Source organism: Solanum pennellii, chromosome 5 (assembly GCF_001406875.1).
Source record: "Solanum pennellii chromosome 5, SPENNV200".
Taxonomy (NCBI): Eukaryota; Viridiplantae; Streptophyta; class Magnoliopsida; order Solanales; family Solanaceae; genus Solanum; species Solanum pennellii.
The window spans coordinates 69,104,977-69,127,928 of NC_028641.1; the positions used below are offsets into that span (position 1 = coordinate 69,104,977).

At 35.5% G+C, this 22,952-nt stretch overlaps 2 protein-coding genes across 3 annotated transcripts; one reads left to right on the top strand and one right to left on the bottom strand.

The window, feature by feature from the left end:
• The first annotated feature begins 446 nt into the window (after nt 1–446).
• LOC107018885 lies at nt 447–974 on the top strand. The gene has a single exon (XM_015219473.1). It carries the CDS (start codon nt 500–502, stop codon nt 806–808), a length of 309 nt encoding a protein of 102 aa, XP_015074959.1. The 5' UTR covers nt 447–499; the 3' UTR covers nt 809–974.
• A 3,083-nt stretch (nt 975–4,057) lies between these two features.
• Nucleotides 4,058–21,665, bottom strand: LOC107020383 (vacuolar protein sorting-associated protein 8 homolog). Of its 2 annotated transcripts, XM_015220724.2 has the most exons (21): nt 21,515–21,665; nt 20,927–20,983; nt 19,208–20,756; nt 18,586–18,897; nt 18,317–18,475; nt 18,092–18,182; nt 17,839–17,999; nt 17,079–17,712; nt 16,220–16,284; nt 15,964–16,065; nt 15,597–15,739; nt 15,333–15,388; nt 13,620–14,281; nt 13,338–13,528; nt 12,884–13,184; nt 8,005–8,274; nt 7,814–7,923; nt 6,093–6,399; nt 4,838–5,245; nt 4,496–4,736; nt 4,058–4,405 (listed from the first exon to the last, which is right to left on the bottom strand). In XM_015220724.2, the coding sequence occupies exons 3-21, from the start codon at nt 20,693–20,695 to the stop codon at nt 4,380–4,382; spliced, it is 5,727 nt and encodes a 1,908-aa protein (XP_015076210.1). In that variant the 5' UTR covers nt 20,696–20,756; nt 20,927–20,983; nt 21,515–21,665; the 3' UTR covers nt 4,058–4,379. The 2 variants fall into 2 exon arrangements, with proteins under 2 accessions (XP_015076210.1, XP_015076211.1); XM_015220725.2 differs by lacking the exon at nt 20,927–20,983.
• Between the last annotated feature and the right edge of the window lie 1,287 nt (nt 21,666–22,952).

Below are 22,952 nucleotides of genomic sequence, written 5' to 3' on the forward strand. Positions count from 1 at the left end.
AATTAATTAATATGAGATTTAAGTTTAACTCACATATCAATATCAATGTAGTTCGCAGGATTTAAGCACTTTTAGTTGATTAGTATGAATTTCTTAATCATTAATGATATAGTATGATTATCTAAACAAAAATTGTAGCTTGTAGAATGGTGAAATTTTCATTATGGTGTCTAAAGTTGGAAGGTGTAATTTTATTCACCTCTCATGTCGCATTTAATATTAACTCTTATTCGAAAAATTATATTGTCTTTGATCTGAACATTAGATTATCAAGCATTTAATTTATGAATTAATTCAACAAATAATATTAACTCAATCATAAAATTACCAAATAAAATTCAATCCACTAGATCAACCCAACAAAAACAAAATCTTTATTTCGTTAATAAAAAAATATCATATAAATTAAAGATATCGAGTTTACTATCGAGGGGTATCACAATATAAATATAGAAGAAATCCGATTATCCGCACTACAGTGTGTAAGCAGCGAATAGCCATGGGGATTCTGTCATGGTGGAAAGGCGACAAAAATGAAACCCCTAAAACAACCCAAAAACCCGACCCGAAAACCCAAATCTCTTCCGACAAGCCGGAGGTTCCCGGCATGAACGGAGCTGTTGAGGTTTCCAGGCCCAACCCACCGCCGACCGACATAACCGTTTTCGAGTTCGGGTCTGTGGCTGCTTCTGTTGATAAGGTCACACTTGCGGGGTATTGTCCTGTTTCTGACGAGCTCGAGCCTTGCCGTTGGGAGCTTATGCCGGCGAGTGGGTCTGATGCTCCTCAATTTCGAGTGGTTTTCTGATTGGGGTAAGGAAAGGAAAGAGTTCGTATGGAATTTGTGAGGAAGATTTGTGATTTTGAGTTAAAAAGGTTCTCTTTTTTGCTGAATTTAGTGTAATTTACTGAACATGACGTAATGAAAAAACCCTAATTTAGTTGGGAATTTACTGGTTTCATCTTCTTGATAATAGCTTTTGGATGCATTTTTATGTTTTTGTTTTTAAGTTTGTGTGGTTGCTATTCTGAATTTTTGTTTCCCTTAGAGCTTTTAGAGCATGATTTATGCAGCCCATCCCAATTAGTTAGGGATTGATGGTAATTGATTTATGTTGGTTAATTGGAGGCTTGAAGCATAGCTGAAAGCTTGAAAGCGAGGTCGAAACAACCTCTCTATCTCTAGGTAGGGGTAACGACTACGTCTCTACACTCCCTAGACTCTGAGTATATGGATATGTTGTTATAACTTAGGCATGGTTGATATTCTTATTGAGGCTACTAATGTGTGTTAGCTATGATCCTATGACTAGGAAGAACTGAAGGACAAGACAAATGCTAACTAGTGAGAAAATAACTATCAAGATTCTGTGACTAAAAATAAGGAGAGATTTGTGGAACGAAATAAGGAAAAGCTAAATATTCCAAATAACATGTTTTTTTTGTGTGTGATACATAACACAAAGTTTATGTATCACGCATATGATTTGTACAAATACATATCCTTCTAAATTTGAATAAAGTAGAATATACATAACCACACCTAGATACGTAATAAATGATACATTTGGTAAAATTTTTGAATCAAGTATCAAAACTAATTAAGGTTATGTATCAAAACTAAAATTTAAACATGATACACTAATATTAATGTATCGTAGAATTGAAACAAAAATTACACATTAAGAAACAAAGTTAACTGAATATATCAAAATTCTAGTATTTATATAAAAGAAAACGTAGGCCGGCCTGTGTGGCGCCACCACAAACAAGAATTTCCTTTTAACTTTATTTATTTCCAAAACTAGCCTTACTTTTTTATGAAAATACGTGACTTTTATGAAAAGTTGCGATTTTAATGAAGAGTTGCGACTTTTATCAATAGTTGTCTTTGTTGAAAAATTGTGACATTAATAAGAGTTGTGGTTTTATCAAAAGTTATAATTTTTATGAAAAGTTGTAATTTTTGTAAAAGGTTGTGAACTTTGCGGAGGGTTGCAACTCTTTCAAATAGTTGTTACCTTTATGAGAAGGCACAATAAATATTTGTTCACACTACCTTTTATTGTCTATGAATAGAGGAATTTTCTCTCATTTTAAAATAACAAATAATATGATCTTCTTCTTTCACAAAATTAAATATTTGTCTATTTTTCTCCTGTTAAGTGTCTTACTGACACCACTATTTTTGTATCAATAAGTTGGTAAATAAAATTGTTTCATCCTGAGAAGATTAATTCTTTAAACCTTTGATACTGGAGAGGAATAGTTTTCTTAAAGTCGGGACATTGTGCATTCAGTGGAACATAAACAATCAGAAAACAATTTATTTCCAATAATTGTAGTTTACTATAAAGATTAATCATCCATATTAGACAATAACTTTGTAGAAACGTAAACAACAGTATGTATACTCATTGTGCAGAAAATAATTATAATACTCGGGTCCAAGAATTCTTGTTTTGATATTTTATATTAAATTCTGAAACTTAAAGGTACTATATAAGTTTAGATATTATCTATTTTTACATAGATATGAAATTTCTCACTTATCAATTGAAGAAATTCATTATGCAAATTCAAGAGTTATAGTTGTTTTCATGTTCAAGTGTAATTTCTTCTCTTTTTTTTTTTTTTGAATATGTTAACAAATTTTTGAATTTTATCCCAAGACATATATCATAATTGTATAATCTATGCAACTTAAGTGTTTCTCTTTAGAAAAAAGGACAAATATACCCCCCGAACTACCATATATAGTATGCAGATACCCTCCGTCATTCTTTTGGGACATTGGTGTCCCTGTCGTTCATAAATTAGAGTATATATGTCCTTCACTCTAACGAAGGGGCAGGGGCACCAATGCCCCAAAAGTATGACGACAGGGGCACCAATGTCCCAAAAGTTTGACGGCAGGGGCACCAATGTCCCAAAAGTATGACGTATTTGCATACCATTTAAAATAGTCCGGGGATATATCTGTCATTTTTCCCTTCTTTTTATCACGAAATGCATTTGTATAAATATTCTTATTTTCTTCTTTATTTTTCTTTTACTGTTGATTAATGAACCAATGATTTATTATTTCGTGAATAATTCATTCATTAGGGGTTGTTGAGTTATGCGATAATGAAAAATAATCAAATGGAATATTGCTAATATTTTTTTAAGAACCTATTTTCCCCATTATTTTTAATGTATGGATATTAGTAAAAAATATTTGCAAGTTCAATGCAATTATAATTTATGATCGCACGAAGCGCAGGTAATTACTTAGTAATATATAAATAAAAAATTATATGTAAAATGTCGAGTTGATTTGATCTCACGTTAACTTTTTTTTAGTTAAAATCAAATCAACCAAAGTATAGTCAATTTCTTTTTTCAATATCAAACCACGAGTCTATTTTTTTCATGGACTCAATTTTCAATTCAATTTTGTTCGCCCCTAATCTCTTCTTTTTTAAAACTCAATTTTTGATTTAATTTTGTTCAGACTATTCGAAACTGCATTCAAAGTTATACTCATATGTAAATGACTGATGTCAGAATTTATATTCAAATCAACTGACACCATGATAACAAATTTTGAATATATATGGAGTATTTAGTTTGTTCTATATACTTTTTTTCTGTTTGCTATTTGTACATATTCGTTGGCCATTTTACTAGGAAAAAAAAGAGACTTATATAATTGAAGATATCAGCTTTCAAATAATGCAGCAATATAATATAATTGAAGGAATCAAAGCTGATTTATCATATATGGTTGATAAAAAAAAAAGAATTTCTTCTCGATACTTATACTAATTATAAGTTGACAAGATGAAGTTACTTTTTACATCTAACATTGGCTTCGAGTCACTAAATCGGTAAAAAAGTAATCATTCTCATAGGGAAAAGTGGGGCGGGTTGATAGATATTTTAAAAAATTCACACTGGGCAGACCGCGGATTGGGTAAAATAATACTGCTTGTAAGTTGTGAATTTTGGAAATACAGTTTTAACTTTTTCCTTTTCACTTGATTATGACAAAATTAAGAAAATCAAATAGCAATATCCTCAAATATATTTTACTTTATATGGAGACAAAATACAAGCTTGTAATTTTCTGTTAACTCACTACTTATCTAAGCACTACATCAGAACATTGCTTTCTTATATTTTTTTATTTAATTGAAAAGAAAATATTTCATATATAAAATGGAGCAGATAACAAATGTACAGAGCAGAAACATCCTAAATCTCTAAACCACAGGCACAGTAGCCATACTTCGTCCCTCTCGCGGATTCAATTTCTGCTATAATGTACAATGTAGCGAAGATATACCAGGAAAATAACGATTGGATTAGCCGCTTCCAGCCAGAAAGTGTTACTGTCACAGCTTAATGTTCTTCTCTTTACCTACAAAAGATTGACATTTAAGAAAGGTTTAGAAATATGAGATACAATTTCTAAGGATCAAGAATGTGTAGAACAAAACAGCAATCTCACCAAATATATTTGTTTTAAGGGGGAACCTTAAAGACGATCCCTTCAGTTTTACGTCTCTGAGATGCTTGCTCCTGCTTGGTTTCTCCGGTTTTGCCAGACCATTGCTGCTCTCTCCAGCCGAGGGTACATTTCTTTTCTTAACCTTCTCATGGTACACAGCAGGTGGTGCAAGCCTCAACTGAGGGATATTCTCTAGTTGCATAGACTGATGGGTTTTTTGAAGATTAAGGAGGAGGTCAAACTGCATAATCACATGTGATCAGTCTAGCCTAGATTTTTGGGGTGCAGGGGTAAGGACATGGGAGTATCAAGCATAGAATTATTAATAGTGAACTTTCATACCCTTGAAACAGACTGAAGTCCGTAGGAGTTGTCAAAACCATCATTCTCGTGTGGATATAGACCAGTCGTACCATTTGTTTGATGAGATTTTGATATAGACTTCACCAATCCATTCTCCACAAGCATAGATTTACTTCTCAACTTCTCCGAATTCTTTCTTGGCATACAAATAGGACATCCTGTTGAGTTACCCCTGATTGATGCTTCATTTTCCTGAGGTTCACATTGCTGATGTGTTGCATGACCACAAGTAAAAATTTGAATGCTAGAAGCTGAGAAATCTTTTGTGAGGGGACAGTTACAAATGCAACATAGGAGGTTCCGAGGTGCAAATCCATGAGAAGCTCCTCTTTTCAGTAAGCTCAAGGAGGAATATGTATCATCTTCAATCAATGATTTAGCTGTATCCTGTAACAGTGTGAAAGAAGAGTATGAAAATATTTGTCAGAGATTGGTAAAGTTACTTTAAGCGTCCAGGTCTGAATCCTTTATCAGAAAGGAGTCTAGCCTTGAAGAGCTAGAACTTGTCAACACCCACTCACCCAAAATTAAAAAAAAAAAAAACAGAAAAAGGAAAACTCTGGAAACCTAGAAGGACTTTACAGGATAATATGGCAAGTAAAAAGTTTAATGCAGTCATATCACTTTACTGATATGACCTTCATTGCACTAATTCCAATGAAATTACCATTTCTTTTATTTCGTTTTCTAATTAGCTGTTCTGGTAAGAAATCAAGAATGATGATTGTGCTGCATCTCCAGCTACTTGGACAAAATAAATCAAGCAACTACTGAAGGATCAGTCCCTTGAACTACATTGTTGCAAAATCAACTTCCACATTAAGGTTCCTAACATATAAGTTCAGGTATTTTGGAATTTGGATTCAAGCAACAGAAAGAGTTGCTTCCAAAGAATGCCACAGATGCAAGAGTACAAACTTCAACTCATGCACAAGAGGACATTAATTATTTTTCAGTTCATATTTTCATCAATTAATCGAAGGTTTCCTAGTCAGAAATCCAGAGAAATAAAAGGTTTAACACATTGAGTAGCCAGATATGGGAATTCTTTCTACAACCAACCAAAAAAAATGGTGTAGGCCAACAGATGACATTCAGACACCAAACAACAAGGAAAAACCTATTAATAAATGTTCACAATCAATTTACAATTCTACATCATGTGAATAGATGACGTACAATTGACATGCCATTAAAAAAAAAGGAGAGATGAAAAAGAGACGAGGAAACCTACCAAAATCCGCCTCTCAAAGTCATATGTTCCAAGCATCCCCAGTATAGTAGGTTTGAAATCACCAAATTCCTGTGTCTCATTATCTGAAAGAAGCTTTAATATGATCCTCGGGAGGCTTACATATCCAATCATTCCTTCAACAATCTCTTTGATAAACACAGAGAGCAATTTCCTAAGGATGTGAGCATTTCTATGAGATTTTGACACCTTCCACTGAATTTTGCAAGCCCGCTCGCCTTCTTGCACGCATTCATCTTCTTTATATCTTATCATATGATCATGTGAATCCATCAAAGGCTCACAAAAACTGTACAGGGAATATAAAGAGGGGATCAATAGGTGATGCAGATGATTTTTTTAAAAAATCAAGTGAACATATTTCATCCATAAACATGGCCAAATTGGCCATATGCAAGGGATATGCCAAAAAGTAAAGAATCTAAAAAACGTGATTTTCTACAAACTCCATCCAATCATCTATACAACAGGCAACTTTCTCTTTACACCAAAAGGAAATGAGGAATCGGGGATTACTACTCAACCGAGAGAAGCTCGACTCTAATCCTTTAAAGGATCTCATTTTTTCTCCAAACTACCCACAATAACGCAAGCGGAACCATGTTCCAAACTCTTCGTCTTCTCCTCCTTCTCCAGCTCTTCCAACTGAACACACACACTCTCAGTTTTGGGCAATGCCTAATGAGTGTCAAACCACCTAAATGTATCCATAATCTCAGGGTTGACCCACAATGTAGAAGAAGATGATCCACGTCCTTGCCCCTCTCCTTACACATGTAACACCAACTGATGTAGACAACTTTCCACTATCAAGATCAACCCTCTAGTGACTAGTCAAGTAAAAAAACACATCATCCTCGGCACCCTTGGAACACTTGCATGGGAACTCAAACTCCTCCTTAACCGAAAGTTTCTCAGGAAAAGGACTTCACATACCATTATTTCCCAAGCCCCAGCACCAAAGATTATCCGCTGGATTGACTTACCAATGAACTATGAAGTGGGGCTAAAAATCTTTGAAATTCACCCATTTCCCAATCTTGAAAATCCCTTCTCCATCATCTCAAATTTTGAAAAGTCTCTTTACTTTGTGTTCACGAATTTGTTGAATTGTCAAGCCTCTTTGCAAGAAAGTCTATACAAATACTGATATCCAATATACAAACTCTGACATCCGCCTTTCAATAATATGTTCCCACACTAGCTATGTCCCCAAAATAAACTCTCTACCATCTCTGACCTTGACTGAGACATCTTCCACAAAATTATCGTGTCCCTACATGATATTCCTCCATAAATCCTAACTGAAAGGCAAAGCGATATCTCTAGTTTTCCAACCCCCTTCCGTAATTCCATTTCTAATTTTATTCAGCAAAAATCTGTTGGCTGCTATCTCAAGTAGTCATGCTGCAATCTCCAGAGGAAAGCACAGAAAATTTCATTGCAGTTCCTTAATGATTATGTACCCCAGTCTACTAACATCTTGATATGTTCACATGAAGTTAGAGATCATTGTTCATTAGATGTATAACTCTATACCAAAAGTAATACATATCTGTCTAAGTGAAATATGGAACTAAAGATTTCAATTGGCCTGAAGGGAAGCAGTTGCCACTAGAATTTGAATTCTTGCTATTGTGAAACTGGGCGAACACAAATAGTAAAGGTAAGCATGAGTAAGCAAATAAAGGACATTGTCTTACGAATCAAGCAATTGAAACCACAGACTCTCTGCTTCATCGGAGTCCAATCGGGGGCTGTTCCTCTGGCACAGTCCAATACAAGTGCGTAAAATCTCTATTATGTCAGTGACCTGAAACAAAATAAGATGTTAAAGGACTAGACCTAACAACACAAAGTCTTATCATGGAAGAGGAGTTTAGAGGGAAAAAACCTCTTTCTTGCTTAAAATAGCTTTGAAATGGTCCGGAGCCGTGGCACAATGTTCACTTTCAACAGCAGTATCAAGCAGGATAAATTTATCACTGAGTGAAGATATAACAAGCAAAAGGGCGCTTCCGATGTCACCAACCCTTTCTAACAAGAAAGCTGCTGCGTCTATAACTCCATACTCCTGGCATAAATGCAAGCAGCGCTCCACCCTGTAGCTTTCGGAAGTCTCCAAGAATCTGAGAACTGACTTACGCTCGTACCTACATAATAGCTACACAAAAAATATATATATAAAGAAGACGTTGCACTTAGATGACAGTATAAGAAAAAATTGCATCTACAGGACCTAAGTCAGGATTTCACAACCTCCTTTCAGAGTGTGATTCGTTGTTTCCAAAGCGGTTAATTGCTATTAGGCTTTTTAGGAAAGTTCCCATCTGCCTATACAGCAAGCTCGACTCCAGGTAAGGCTCTAAATGGAAGTGGCTTCTGGAACGGACTTTTAAGCAAAAGATCTACATTCTGGTTTTTCGACACATATGTTGTAGTCACTAACAGCAGATGGTTGAACCAAAAATTACCCAATTAATTTATTTAGATCAATAAAACAGAGACCGAGATGACCAAACTAATACAACTCTAGAAAAACAGGCTGAAAAGTAGTCAAACCTATCCGTTGGAGGTAAAAGAGAGGGTCCATGGAAAACATCAGTACATTGTCGGATCAATTTAACCAATACACTCATTTCAAGATAGATAATGGTAGACACATCAGTTATGGTCTTCTGGAAAGATAAACGGCTCGGAAATAACACTCTAAAAGAGGAATTCCAGTAGCAATACCTTTTGATCTCATCTCTACATGCTGCTGTGAGTCATTGTAGAATAGAAAGCAGATGAAACTTAATTATTAGAAGAAACACTCAAGATTCAGAACTGGAGGAAGTAGTAAATATTCTGGGCAAGGCTAGAATTAGTAACAGTCAACCCCCTCATGACGGACAAGTTGGTGGAGCTGTAGTGGAAATGGTATGTTCACAGTGAAATGATGCTACTTCAATATGTTCAGCAGCAGCAGAAATAAGAAGATTGGCCGTGGAAGCTAGTTTGGAATGTCAAAATTCCTACCGAAAACGCTTGCTTCAGCTGGATAGTGTTATCTGGTGCTTGTTTAACACATTCTTTTTGAAAATTTGATAAGGAGGAGGCTCTCATCAACAGTAGGTGCTATATGTTCCTATAGCACTCTGATGATGCATGTTGCCTCCCTATATCACTGTAGGATAGCAAGCGAGATATGGACTATGTTCTTCTGCCTTTTTGGGGTATACTGGGTAATGCACTTTCAAAATAAACTAATGAAGTCTACAGAAATTGGGGGCAGTGAGAAGTTGGTAAGTCCATCCGGAAGATATGGCATACGGTACCAGCTTGCACTTTTGGTGCTTATAGACAGAAAGAAATCTAGATGCCTTGCAAACCTTTTTTGTTGGTGTAGGCCATGCTGTAAATAATTTTTCTCAATTTTTTGTTTTCTTTGTTAGCTACTTAGGTCACATATACGAAAGCATTGTACAGGAAGCTGACTCCCTTTTGCTCTCTGCTGTAATTTTCAGTATCCTCTTAATGCATTTTCAATGAAATTCCAGTTATATAATCCAAAAAAATGAAGATAAGAGACGAACAGGTATTTCCATCAATACAGGGCATATCAGGAGAACGTTCATCCTCAATAAGCTAAAACGGCATTTAAGGAAAGAAAGTGAACTAGGAAGGCTTTCTCACCTATATGGGATAAAAGGTAGACCTCTAATATAGAGACTTTTTTACAATGTATGAGTACAAGAGCAGAAAGTCTGTATGGCACAAATTATCTTCCATGTTTAGACAACATTTCACTTGAGCCGAGGGTCTTTTGGAAACGGCCTCTCTTACCTCCAAGAGGTAGAGGGATGGTCTGCGAACACTCTACCCTCCGTAGACCAAACTTTGTGTGATTTCACTGGGTATATTGTTGTTGTGACAACATTTGGCTCTTGTTCGGAACATCCAAAGACAATTTTTTCTGATAATCAGGTTAAATTATCTTGCACAAGGTATAGGATAGGAGCAAGGATGCAAGTGACCATAGGGAAGGAGCCTAGAAAGAATTGGAATTGAGACAGCACAACCAAAGTCAGAAACCAAACATAGAGATACAGGAAGAATGTACAGAAGGCTGGAAAACTATAATTGTAATAAATGCAAAATCTAACTTATATCCATGGTTGAACACAACAGAACGTGAAGTAGAAGAAAAGTGGAGAAGAACAGACTATGAGTTAGACAATTCGACAGAAGGAGGGCCTTTGAAAGAGTCCTCTCCAGACTTGCAACTACAAGGGTTAAAAGGTGTACCATTGGATCCAATTGAAATAAATGGCAGTTTCTTTTCAAAATAAGTTTTAGTGATTTTGGGAGATCGGATATAGTAGGTACGAGGAGAGGTACAGGTAAACCAAAGAATTATTGGGGAGAGGTGATTAAGCAGGACATTTTGCAGCTTCACATTACCAAGGGCATGGCCTTAGATAGGAGGGTATGGAGGATGCGTATCAGGGTAGAAGGTTAGTAGGTAATGGAGTGTTGTCATGCTTTTCAAGAGTTTACGCTTGTTGCTGTTTGTCGTTGTACTAGCCATATTCTTTTAGTCCATGCTTTCGATATCTATCATCATCTGTTTTCTATTGTGTTTCGGTTATCGCACTCTTTGGTTGTTGTTCTTGTACCTTTCTTGTAGGCTTTGCACTGTTTCCCTTAATTTTTGCTATGTTTTCTTCACTTTATCTTCTGCTTCGTACTTGGATTTGCTGCACTTGAGTCGAGGGTCTTTCGGGAACAACCTCTCTACCTCCACGAGGAAGTGGTAAGGTCCTCTACTCTCTCAGGACCCCACTTGTGGGATTCATTAGGTATGTAGTTGTTGGGAGATAGAAGGATTCAACCTGTTGCTATGGATGATGGACGGAAAGGGACCAACGGGAATTCTATTGTTTAGACAGGCAGTGGAGAGGTCTTTATTCAGTCAAATCATACTATATAATTGTAATTCAACTAGGAATATGGTAATAGAGGTGGCCTTGAAAAAATGGAAAACTGAGTCAAAGTACCGACAAAAGTTTCTTGTTTTGAGTGTATTACAGCTTAAGGCTCTTGTTTGACTCAGGATAATCTACACCAGGGCATAATATTATGCTCTGTAGCAGATGCATTCTGAGTAAAGATTCACTTGACACGGTTGATCATATCTTCCTTCATTGTAGACAAACTTGGCAGCTATGCAACATGCTCTTGAAACTATTTGGAGTTAACGAATCATGCCAAGGATCTCAAGTTCTCATTACGTAAGTAAGCAAAGACAAAAGTGCAGACCTGCTGACTCGGTGGATAAATGGTGTAAACCATATGAGATTAATGGAAAACCTGATATTGCTCTTGTTAAAACTTAAAAGTTGTAAATGTTAAAAACTTTTTTTAAAAAGCAGAATGGAGAAGTGTTTGGTAGATTGGACGAAAGGAAGAGACCGACAATGGAAAAGCTAGAGGAACTTGATCATGGAAGTGCTACGCTGCAAGAGACAGAAGTGGCTAATTTTGAAAGAAATTTATTAACAGGGAGCTAGAAGAAATTGCCAAAGCTGAAGAAATATCTTGGAGGCAAGAGACTAGATGCCTTTGGATGAAGAAGGGAGACAAAATTACAAAATCTTTTCACAAGCAAGCTAATGCACACAAAATGTATAACTTTATTTTAAAAATCAGCATTGATGGAGAATAAGTAGATGAGGAAGGCCTATCAGAGAACCTATCTTGGATTACTACGATAATATTTTTACAGAAACTGAAAAGTGGAGACCAAAGTGGATTGGAAAATCTGGTAAAATTATCTGATGATGGAACTGATTAGCTTTAAAGATGCTTTTCTTTAAGATGAAGAACAGGCTGTGATTAAACTATTTGATGGGGACAGGGCCCTAGGGCCTGATGGGTTTACCATGATTTTTTTTTCCAGAAATGTTGGTGTACTGTTAAGAAGATGTGCTGAAGACAGTGGAGTTCTTCTATCAAAAACCTTTATTAGAAACTTAAGTTCTATTTTTATTGCCTTGATACATAAGAAGAAAAGAGCTGCGCAATTAAAGAGTTCAGGCCCATATGCTTACTAGGGAGTGTATATAAAATAATCGCAAAGCTAACAACTATTAAAGAAGGTGATAAATAAGCTAATATCAGGCAACCAAAATGCATTTACTAAAGGGAGACAAATAATAGATGCAGGTTTGGTGGCAAATGAATGTATTGATCAATGATCATCAGTTGAGGAAAGGAGATGCTGGGGTAGTATGTAAATTAGATCTAGGAAAATCTTATGACCATGTAAATTGGTCTTGTTTGCTGTATATCGTGAAGTTTATGAATTTTGGCGAGAAGTGGATCAAGTGGATTAGCACTTGCATGTCTACTGTCAGATTTTCAGTTTTAATTAGTGGATTTCCAGATGCATTTTTATTTTTCGTTGGGGATTGGGGTAGGGAGATCCACTTTCTCTTTATTTATTTGTCACAATAATGGAAATATTGAGCTCCATGCTGAAAAGGCTGAAGAACTAGGGTGAGTTGGAGGATTTACAGTGAGTGAACTTGGTAATATATTGTACTTAATTCATTCATTAAGTCCAGAATAGGAACCTAAGTCCATTTCTTGAACATAATCTGCACTTTCTTGCTACTTTAAATTAAATTACCTTACTCTATAAGAAAAACATAAGGTGGAAGCAAATCATGCGATGGAGTTATCCCGAAACAAGCTTCTACATAGACCCAGTTGTGTACAATACTCACCTCAATATAGAGCTCCGTCATTTCATCAGTTATGTGAATTGGATAGTTCTGCAGGAGTTTAGGTAAGTCAGACAAGGCTTCCAGGTAGACTTCAGAAGATATATGTTTCTTATTTCTTCCACTGGGGAAGTCTGAAGCATCAAGTTTTCTTAAAGTAAAGAAGTTTAGGGTGCCTGTTGGATGAACTTCAATGAGAGTCTTCAGATAAAGGAAAAGACTTTCTGGATTAGCCTGCAGCTGAGACAAAATGTAATCGCTCTCCTCTCCAAAATGATTGACAATCAGAAAAAAAGTTCCTTCCCTGCACAATCCCAAAATTAGCGAAGATTTTTCAGCACTCTGATTATATTCTAGAATATATGGTTAAACAGCTTGGTGCTGGCTAGAATGAACTTCATCTCATGAAAATCCAGCTTGAATATGAATGACAAACATTATGGTATTGTACTGCAACCTGTTCAACTTGAGTAGATCTGGGATTCGAGAAATGACTGCTGATCTGAAATCATCATATTCTTTGCCTCTAAGTTGCCGCAACATGTCATCAACATATACAAAAGCAAGAATAGGCTCATCAACAGCTTTCATATAACTGTCCAGAGCAGAAAGATACTGATGTGTGATGGCATGAATTAAGCCGCAGACCTAAAATAAATATTATGCCCTCTTAAATAATTGAAGTCATTGATACTTGACAGAAGAAAAAGGAACAGAAATGGTTAGCATGGAAAGGTACCTGATGCAGCTGAGCCCTCTCACATAAATTCAGTAAGTAGTGCGCATCCCAGTCTTCCTCTGGCAAAACTTCTAAAAGTGCAGTCAGTTGCTTCTGTTTCCTATTGAATGTTTCAACTATCCGCCCAGAAACGTTTGTGTAAGTTTCATTACCCAGTGTCAGGTACTCAAAAATTTGACAAAGGGTATCTTTAGAAACCTTAGCTTTTTCAGAGGCAATTAAAAAGGAAATAAAATCTAATATGTATTCGGTATCTTTCCTTGTAGGCCAAATGTCAGTACATATTTCATCTTTATTGTTAATGGTACCACCAGTTTGGAAATAACTCAGATTAAGAATGACTGCAAGGACATCTACTACTTTCTGAACTAAGCTTATGCCTTCAATAGTTGAAATGTTTACTTCAGTTGTTTCCGTCTTTGAATCGGCTGGATTCGATGCAGGACTGGAACTTTCATTTTCACCTTCTACAAATGCATATCGCAAAACATCCAAGGTGGCCTCTGTGTCAATCTCTAACAGAGAGAGAAGGTTTGGGTTTGGTACACTGTAAGGTAAGCACATTGCTGTCGAAGAATTTGGAGAGCTCGCTTCCTCCAACAAAAATTGCAGAAGCTCTCTTTTAAGAGATGGCACACGTGTGGAAGGGAATGCTCCACGCCCTGCACAATTCATCATCAATTGATTGAAGCAAAACAAAAAAAGCACAACTAAGTAATAACTAATACATAGTGTGTGAAACACCGCATTAAGGTCCCCACAAGAAGAAAAAATGCAGAATAGCTAAAATTATTTTTAAAGATTCATTTCATTCCCCTAGAAAATCTTCAGCATAATCCCTCCCCCGCCATTCCCAATCCTTGTTGTTTCTCTCCTGGATAAGACGCCGAGGTGCATATATGATTAGGACATTGACTGTGTCGGTCTTTAAAGACTAAATCCAGAAAGAGAACAGTATATAGGTAATGCAACATGTCACAATAGATATTAATGTGGGAAATATGTAAAAAATCAATTTTGAGAATGACCACATGTGTGAGGCAATATTCGTTATCCCATCTTTCACATCCCCAAAGTCACTTGCTCGTGTCCTTCAACTTCTCCTTGAACTACTCTATCTATCTTCTTCTTTTCTTTTCTTTTTTGGTCTTTTTGAGAAGGTAAAAGATTCACAATATATATATATATATATACACACAAAATTTTGTGCTGCAAACCAAAATGGTAGTTGCATCATTAAATCGGTAATTCACTCCTTAAGCTTCTTACAAGGAATCTAATATATAACTACATTATCTATCTAAAACCAGTGTAACCATACAACCAAAGTAATTGTCTCCTTGAAGCCTCTGATGCTAACACAAACAAGAAAAATGTCAAGTTCTCTCAATCACCTTCAAGGTACGTGAAGCTGAAATAATTGACAATTTTATATTTCCTTTAATCTGGATTGTTTCCTCATTTGATCTTATACCACCAAACCTTTCAAAATTAACTTCTTTTTTAATTTAATTTTTTTTCAAATTTAACTGGTATCACAAGAATCAACAACCATGGTAGAGAATAGAATAGAATCGCAAAGGATATATCCTTTTTGCTTCTGTTCTCAAGCTTATTAAAGACGGACTAATTCTTTTAAGTGCGCATTATCAAATGTGGATAACCAACCTAAATTTACTCGTACAGAAGTTATAAAACATATTGCAGACCAACCTGGAGGAAAAGCAAAACCTTGGAAGCAGTACTTGAGGTAAACAAGCATCTTGTACCTGTTTCCACGAGGAAGGTGAAGTTTGTTTACTTGAAAACACCAATGTGCATATATAAAAATGTCAAAAATAATAAATGACACTTTAGGAATTGGATCACCTACTTTAGGCAGAAATTAACATTATAAGGGGATATCAAACGCAAACATATTATATGCCATGTTCATTAGATAATTAATATATCCAAAATACACATAAATCAATTTACCCAAGAGCAATAGCACTTTCTCTTTTGCTATCGCGCAAAATTAAAAAGAGCTCTTCCAATGGAGTCCTAAAATCATCAAGGCCTTTGTTGAACAAATAGATCAATGCACCATGCAGCCTATGCTCCCTGCATAGGCGAACAACCTACAAAATAGATTAAAAATTTAACAACTAAATCCGACAAATTCACAGGAAAGAGAGAAAAAAATCCAAATCAAGCCTATAGTGGAAGCTTTATTTCATTCAGACAACTTTTGTCCTGTTTGCGGACAACTGTCCTTTGCATTCATGTCTTATTAATGAGAACTTTCATCTGTGGTCGTAACGTAGTAATCATAAATTTTGACTTATAAAACGAGCAGCAATACCTGATTGAAATCCAGGGACAACATGTCCATGTGGAGAACACACTGTTCAACACGCTGTAACCAACCTTTAGTGCTATAGTGCTCCACTAGTGCTTGCATTATCTTCAGCAATAACAAATCACAGTATATCAGCATACATTATAAGCTTTTGAAAATGAATTGACAAATCAAGAGCCCAATGGTGACACAGTAAAGTAATATGAGGCATAAAACACCCCAATTCAAAAAAATTAACAAACCAAAACTACAGATATACCTCAGGTGGTAAAGATCCTAGCATGTCTTTCAATATATATGGCTCCAGAAGCTCCAAAAATGTATCTGAATTCGGAAACATATAATTTGGCCAGAGTAATAGTTTCAATGCAATATAACTTGTTGAGAACTGGAGTAAATGAGAATAGAAGAAGGCCAAAATTCCACAGGAGGTACACGAACAAAATTAAAAGATTAACTGACAGTCTGCTAGATGTTTCTATTCTATTCCCTTTTTGATAGCAATGGAATCCAGGCTAAGCTTAACAAAACTCACCTAATCTACTGGGTACCTGCTACCTCCCACCACGGGAACCAATAACTTTGCATGTTAATTCTTAGAAAGATGAGAAGAATTTACTTAGTGTCGCCTCTGAGGGAGTTTGAACTTCCATCCCCTGGGGGCTCCATTAGACATCAGATTGTACTATTGTTTTATCTATATATTACTAGTTTCTAGGCTTCGTTTGATACTGAAGGGATAAGTCTGTTACTGCAGAAAGTTGAGTTCGAGAGGTTAGTGGATAGAGAGAGGAGGGGAGTTGGGGGAAAGAAAAGGTTACCAAAACAAACCTGAAATAATACTTTATTCAGACTATGTTATGTCACTTTATTCAGACTATGTTATGTCCTTTTCGATTCAAACTCTGCTTAATAATATGCTCACCCTTTCATCTTCGATTCCTCAAAAATTGTTAACCTAGTTAATTCACCACAGTACTTGGAAGCACTCATTAATACTACAGTTTTGTGCAAGCAATTTTCTTTTCATCAAAATGGCATAAAATATAGAACAAGCCCCAAATAGCTGACATGGGACAAAATGCAGGATGTTAAAGTATAAACACATTGCAACATACCCTTGTGATTCACTGCAACATACTTTGGAAAAATTTCATCAAAGAGAACATCAAGTCTCTTAATATGAAGACAGAATTCAACGGAAACACCACCAACCAGAGTGTACTGCTCCTTAATATCAGGATTCACAAAGTCAGCATCATACTTCAATTCATTTGATTGGCCTGGCTGCCCATGTGGATTGCCAGATGTCACTGCTATGTAGGAGAACACCTCATCTACATATGACAACAGCAGTTGTACAAGATATGGCATAAGGGTCTTCTGCACATCATCCAAATTCTTTGGAAGGTCAATAACAGCATGTGCTTGACCATCATAAAGAGACATTGCCATGTTCAGTGCACTCGTCCAGTCACCTGCTTTATGTAAAACTTCTATACGTTCCTTCCAGGAAAGAAGGCGTGAAACAACAAGCTGGGATGGCCGAAGAATGTACAAAGTTGCCCCCCTGACACCTAAGCAATTGTGATGAGCTTTCTCAGGATTTCCAAAGACATTGCTGAAGTAGGCATGGTATGACATGAGATTCTCTCCACAAGATCCATCCATAGAAAAACTTCTCTGATGGATCAAATTCCCATCTTTTGAAAACAAACAAAGCTGTCCAGTTGCTGTGAGAATTACCAAAATCTGGACAAGTAAAAGATCTTTGTAATTTTTGTACCTCTGTCCAAACCTAAATGCAAGTATTCAAAATATTGCAGACAAATGATAAGAAAAGGAAGTTCCTGATAAAACACCAAGAACTTTATATACCTGTTCGTCCAACCATGCCAGCCCAACTGCTGAGCTATCCGTCGTCCATCTCCAACAGACTTTTAGCTCAGATTTCACCAGCTTTGCAACCTGAACTCTTCGATCCCAAGCAATTGCAAGCAGTGAAACTTTTTCATATGTTTCAGTAGAAATACTTTCTGCTGCAACAAAAACAATCTTAGCAAGCTCAAATGCAACATATCCACGGCCAAAATTCGTACACACTAAAACTGAAGAAATATGTGATCCATACATTTCCAAGCAGCATAGGGCATTGAACCCTCCCTAGCACCATCAGGACGTGGAATTTTAGCATAAACTTTAAATGTGGGGCTTAATTTTGCCTGCAAAAGACAGTGAAACAGAAGTCTTGACCAAGAAGCAGGAATGAAGGTTAAATTGATCATTTAAAAGGAGTCTGGATTTCAGGAGATAGTGAAATCCTTCCAGGCCAATGAATGTTCTAAGAACTTCATACCACTAGAGCATATTGGTGTGTGCCAAGTATGACCACACCTTCCTCAATCAAAGAAGGGCTGCCTCCCTCTTGAGAAGCCACCATAGCACTTCCATAACTTTCACCAGATAGTAGTGACACCGCACATAATGTAGTGCTGTTGCTTTCATTTAGCAGTTCCTGTTAAAATGTTAACATATATTATTCAACCTAGAGATGCATGTTATTCATGTCAATATTTTGAGAAGGATATTCATGTCAATTCAGAAGCATGAAAAGGATAAAATTACCTGCGACTTCGAAAGGGAGATTCTATTGAACAAGGGGAACACTGTAAACCGGTCTAAGTTAACTACACCTTTAGTATCACCGCTGAGCACAATAAACTGTCGAGTAACTTGAGAATCTTGCCCTAAATATAAAAGGTGAACAACTGGAGCTTTATGTTCAGTGACAACTTTAAGCACAGAGGCCCTTTGAACGTCCCATACAGTGTAATGCCCATCACCATATCCGGCAAAGAGCATGTCCCCTTGCTGATTAAAGCTCAAGCAAGTTACAGGGGCATGAGATTTATCTCCCGATAATCCAAATATCAACATCTGAAATATATACACATTTCTACCATCAGAAAGTAAAATATTTGATTATTCAGTCAAATCCAAAATCTATAACGCAAGTAACAAGAAAATATACACAATACCAATATAGAGATTCTATGATGAGCAATTTCCTTTTCAAAAGTGATTACACGAAGAAGATATTTGTCAAATTACAACTTTATAAGTTCAAAGAGGAGGGAATGAATGATACTTCTTGGAATAGAATGATACTTTTTGTTAAAATTCAATTCACAATGTGGTCAATCACTGTAATAAGGTACCGATGCACAAAGCTAATTAGCACAAAAACCTTAGCATCCATGTTATCCGCATGATGTGAGGAGGAGTATCTGCTTGGCATCACAAGAATTGATCCTTTGGACATTCCCACAGCAATGTATTTGAGGTGAACTGCCAGGACCTGTGAAGATCCATGCTCACGCCTAAAAGCTTGAGATAATAGGGTTTGGGTGATGGTATTGTTCTCATCTACATCAAAGTAACCCAGGACATTAGAACTCCTATGAACTCCATCAAGCCTCATTGGTTGAGCAGAAGCACCCTCTTCTAAATGCATAGCCGTGAAGGCCTGCTTCTTTTCAGCTTCCTCAGCCAATTCTAGGGGCTTCAAGGCAGAATGGTAATTCTTTTGAGGATTTGTACTATCCCTCATACTTTCCTGCTGTAAAACTAACTCATCAATTATACTTGCAGCATCATTTAAAGAATTGGTTTCATCTCCATTGGAACTGACCTCTCCTTCTTTGGATTGAGTAATTACATTTTCATGCTCAAGCTTTGCACCATCATTCTTAGTCAAATCTTCATCAGAAAGAGTCTCATAGACTGGAGAAGAGAGTATCTCCTTAGTACCAGCTTCTTCGCTGCTATCCGCACTTACAACATTTTCTTCACCTCCAAATAAAGGTTGAGCTTGTCTATCTTCAATCTCATCCAACCCAGAGCTATCATGAAAAACCGAGTCTGATTCAGTTCTACTAGGAGATTCCACTTGAGTTCCAGTATAACTTAGAGCTTCATTCAAATTACTTTTAACTGAATCATCCACCACAGAAACATCACCTGCATCATAAACATTTATACTGTCCATACCTGCATCCACTGTAGATACCTCCCTACTACCATTGTCTGTATCACTTAGTTGAACTTGACCAGCTTGAAACTGATCCTTTATGTTACCTTCCAAACCAATAGTCTCAGAACCAATCTCGTGTAAAAACACTGTGCGCCCAAAAGTATCAAGATTTTTGTCAGAAATGTTGGCATCAGTGCAAGCTGGAGGATCTATGGAAGCCGATATATCACTTTCCAAGGCCCTTTGCAGCACTCCGGAGCTTGCTTTTTTGGATTTGATGGCTGCTGCACGAGGCGCGGGAATGGAGCGGGATGCAGCGAAAGCCGCAGCCAAGGCATCTCCGGGTTTTGAATTTGATCTGATGACCCCACTGAAAAATGGTGGCAACACACTCTGACCTGCTGGTGGTGAAGAAAATTCACTCGATTGTTTACTACTAATTGACTCTGCTCTTGACTCTGTCTGATGCAACCCTAATGGCAGTTTTAAGGATTGAAAAGATGATTCTGCCGAGCGATTGCGACGATCTACATCATTGCGTCTATGCAAAGCAGATGGAGAAGAAGGAGGAGAAGGCGAAGAAGAAGAAGAGGAAGAGTGGTTGAGGAGAATTTCATCAACAGTGCGATGATGCAGTAAGTGATCATCATCATCATCATCGTCAGCATGTGAATCTAAAAATGAATCCAGGTCAAGCTCCATTCAAGTCTTCACTCGCTACCGTTTTATCTATGGCTTTGCAGAAACAGTTAGCTCTTTAACCCTGAAAACAGAGTCCAGGAAAATCAGTTTATGATCAAGGAAGATATATATTGAGTAATAGGTCTATATGGATATTATATATCTAAAAAGTCTGAATAACTGAAAGACCTCCATTCTCATTAGTCAGTATTTCAGAAACAAAAATCATTTGAATTATGTGCATTACATTACCTCTGAGAAACATAAATCTTTGACTACAAAAATTGCAAAATGTAAGTTGCTTCGCAGCTGGAAAATCAAAAAAGAAAACAAACATCTTGATAAGAAAAACTGCATAGAGAAACCCAAATCCACAACCTCAAAAATCCCATCACAGAAAGACAAACCCGATAACAGCTAATTCATTATAAAGATCTTAACTTGTATACTTCAACAATGCAAATAGTAGTAGAAGCAGCACAAGATAACAAGAGGGCTTACTAAAAATAGCAATTAACACTTGGAATTACATCTTGACAAGTAGGAAATTAAACACAAAACAAAACTAGATCAAAATCATAAACGAACAGAAATTACAAAAAGACAGCAACTTTAATTTTATGTTGGAACACGAAATTCTTCTGTTTCCCTCATATACAAAAAAGGAAACCCAACAGTTACTATTGAATGTGTGTAATATCAAAAAGATCAAAAATTCGCTCCTTAATACAAAATTTCAATCCAAATACCAAATCAATTGTTACAAAAGCTCAATTCATCTAATTAAAATACCCATCTTCCATTTAAGTATCAAAAATTCAAATTTAGGGATGAGATTACCTTGGGGGAGGGCAAATTTGAAACTTCTTCACTTGAGTGATTAACTGATTGAATTAAAAAAAAATAGTATTGGGTGATTTTACCTCACAATATGAAGCTGGGTTTACAGGTCAAATAAGAGAAATTGTTTTCTTTCACATATAACACTAGAAAATTTTCCTTCGCTAAATTTAACCTCGTAATATGAAGAAATTATTTGATATCTGCCACGTTTTCACCTACATAATAATTACCCACTTAAAATTTAATATTTTATGGAAACATTAAAGTATGATTTTATTAGTATTCTAAAAAAAATAATTAGTATGATTTTGTTAGTGTTTTATTTTTTAAATTAAAGTAGAATTTTATTGTTGAATAAGTTATGGACTTAAAGTTTTTCTTTTAATCATATTTATCATCTATGTATCTTATGTTGAAATTTGATATTAGAGTATTATGCTAATTTTTTTATTTTAGCTTGATTCGATATTTTACATTACATGTTATTTTTTTAAGTTAAACTCGATAGAATATCTTTGTGTCAAATGTTTTATAATTTTATGACATTATATTATAATGTTATTGTTCTTGTCAAACATGCATTTCATGATTATCATTGAAACTAGGAAACTAAGTCGCGCTAATAAAATTATAATATTATTAATGTTTTTACTGATTTTTTCGATCTTCAAATCCAAATAATTTATATTACAAATTCAAATACTTATATTTGTAATTTTGAATTAAATTCATAGGATATTGATTTATCAACCAAAAAAAAAAAAGAATCCTTTAGCACCATCTAATATACCTATTCTTTTATGTTAGAGTTGTTATAATTGAAAAATTTTATGAATTTAGTATTTTTGAATTCTTTTATAGAGTAATGACATGATGATGATGATGATGATGATAATAATAATAATAATAATAATAATAATAATAATAATAATAATAATAATAATAATAGATTTACAGGGGGAAAATGAAAAAAGATAAGGAATATGTACAATTTATAGTAGATAAATAAAACAAACGTTCACTCATTGGTGCAAGGATGAGCTAAAAGTTTGCTTTCACTAAAATTATGTTGTTCTCCAAGATAAATGCATAAAATGTAGAACTAACATGTAATTAGCATAAAATATAAAATCTATAATGAAAAAGGGAAAATTTCATATGTAATTAGCATAAAAAATAATAGATCTATGATGAAAAAGGGGATAATATCATACACTTTTCTTTGTATTTAGATTTTTAAAATGATTCAAATTTGAGTTATAACACTCGTCTCTTAAAATTAATTATATTATACTTCTCTTATTTTAGTTCATTGTAATACTTCTTTTAACCTATTAAATATCTCAATTATATGTTTGGATTTATTTGTTCCTTAAAGAAACTCAATAATATCGTTAAAAGAATCTTCTGACTGTAGGATTATACATATGAATGA

Excerpts from the sequence above, each read along its gene's own strand:
- LOC107018885 (XM_015219473.1), top strand. The coding sequence starts at position 500 with ATGGGGATTCTGTCATGGTGGAAAGGCGACAAAAATGAAACCCCTAAA.
- LOC107020383 (XM_015220725.2), bottom strand. The coding sequence starts at position 20,695 with ATGGAGCTTGACCTGGATTCATTTTTAGATTCACATGCTGACGATGAT. Across the intron at positions 14,282-15,332 it reads AGGTTTTGCTTTTCCTCCAG|GGCGTGGAGCATTCCCTTCC; the intron begins GTTGGTCTGCAA and ends TGAATTGTGCAG. Across the intron at positions 6,400-7,813 it reads TGGTTTCAATTGCTTGATTC|TTTTTGTGAGCCTTTGATGG; the intron begins GTAAGACAATGT and ends TTCCCTGTACAG.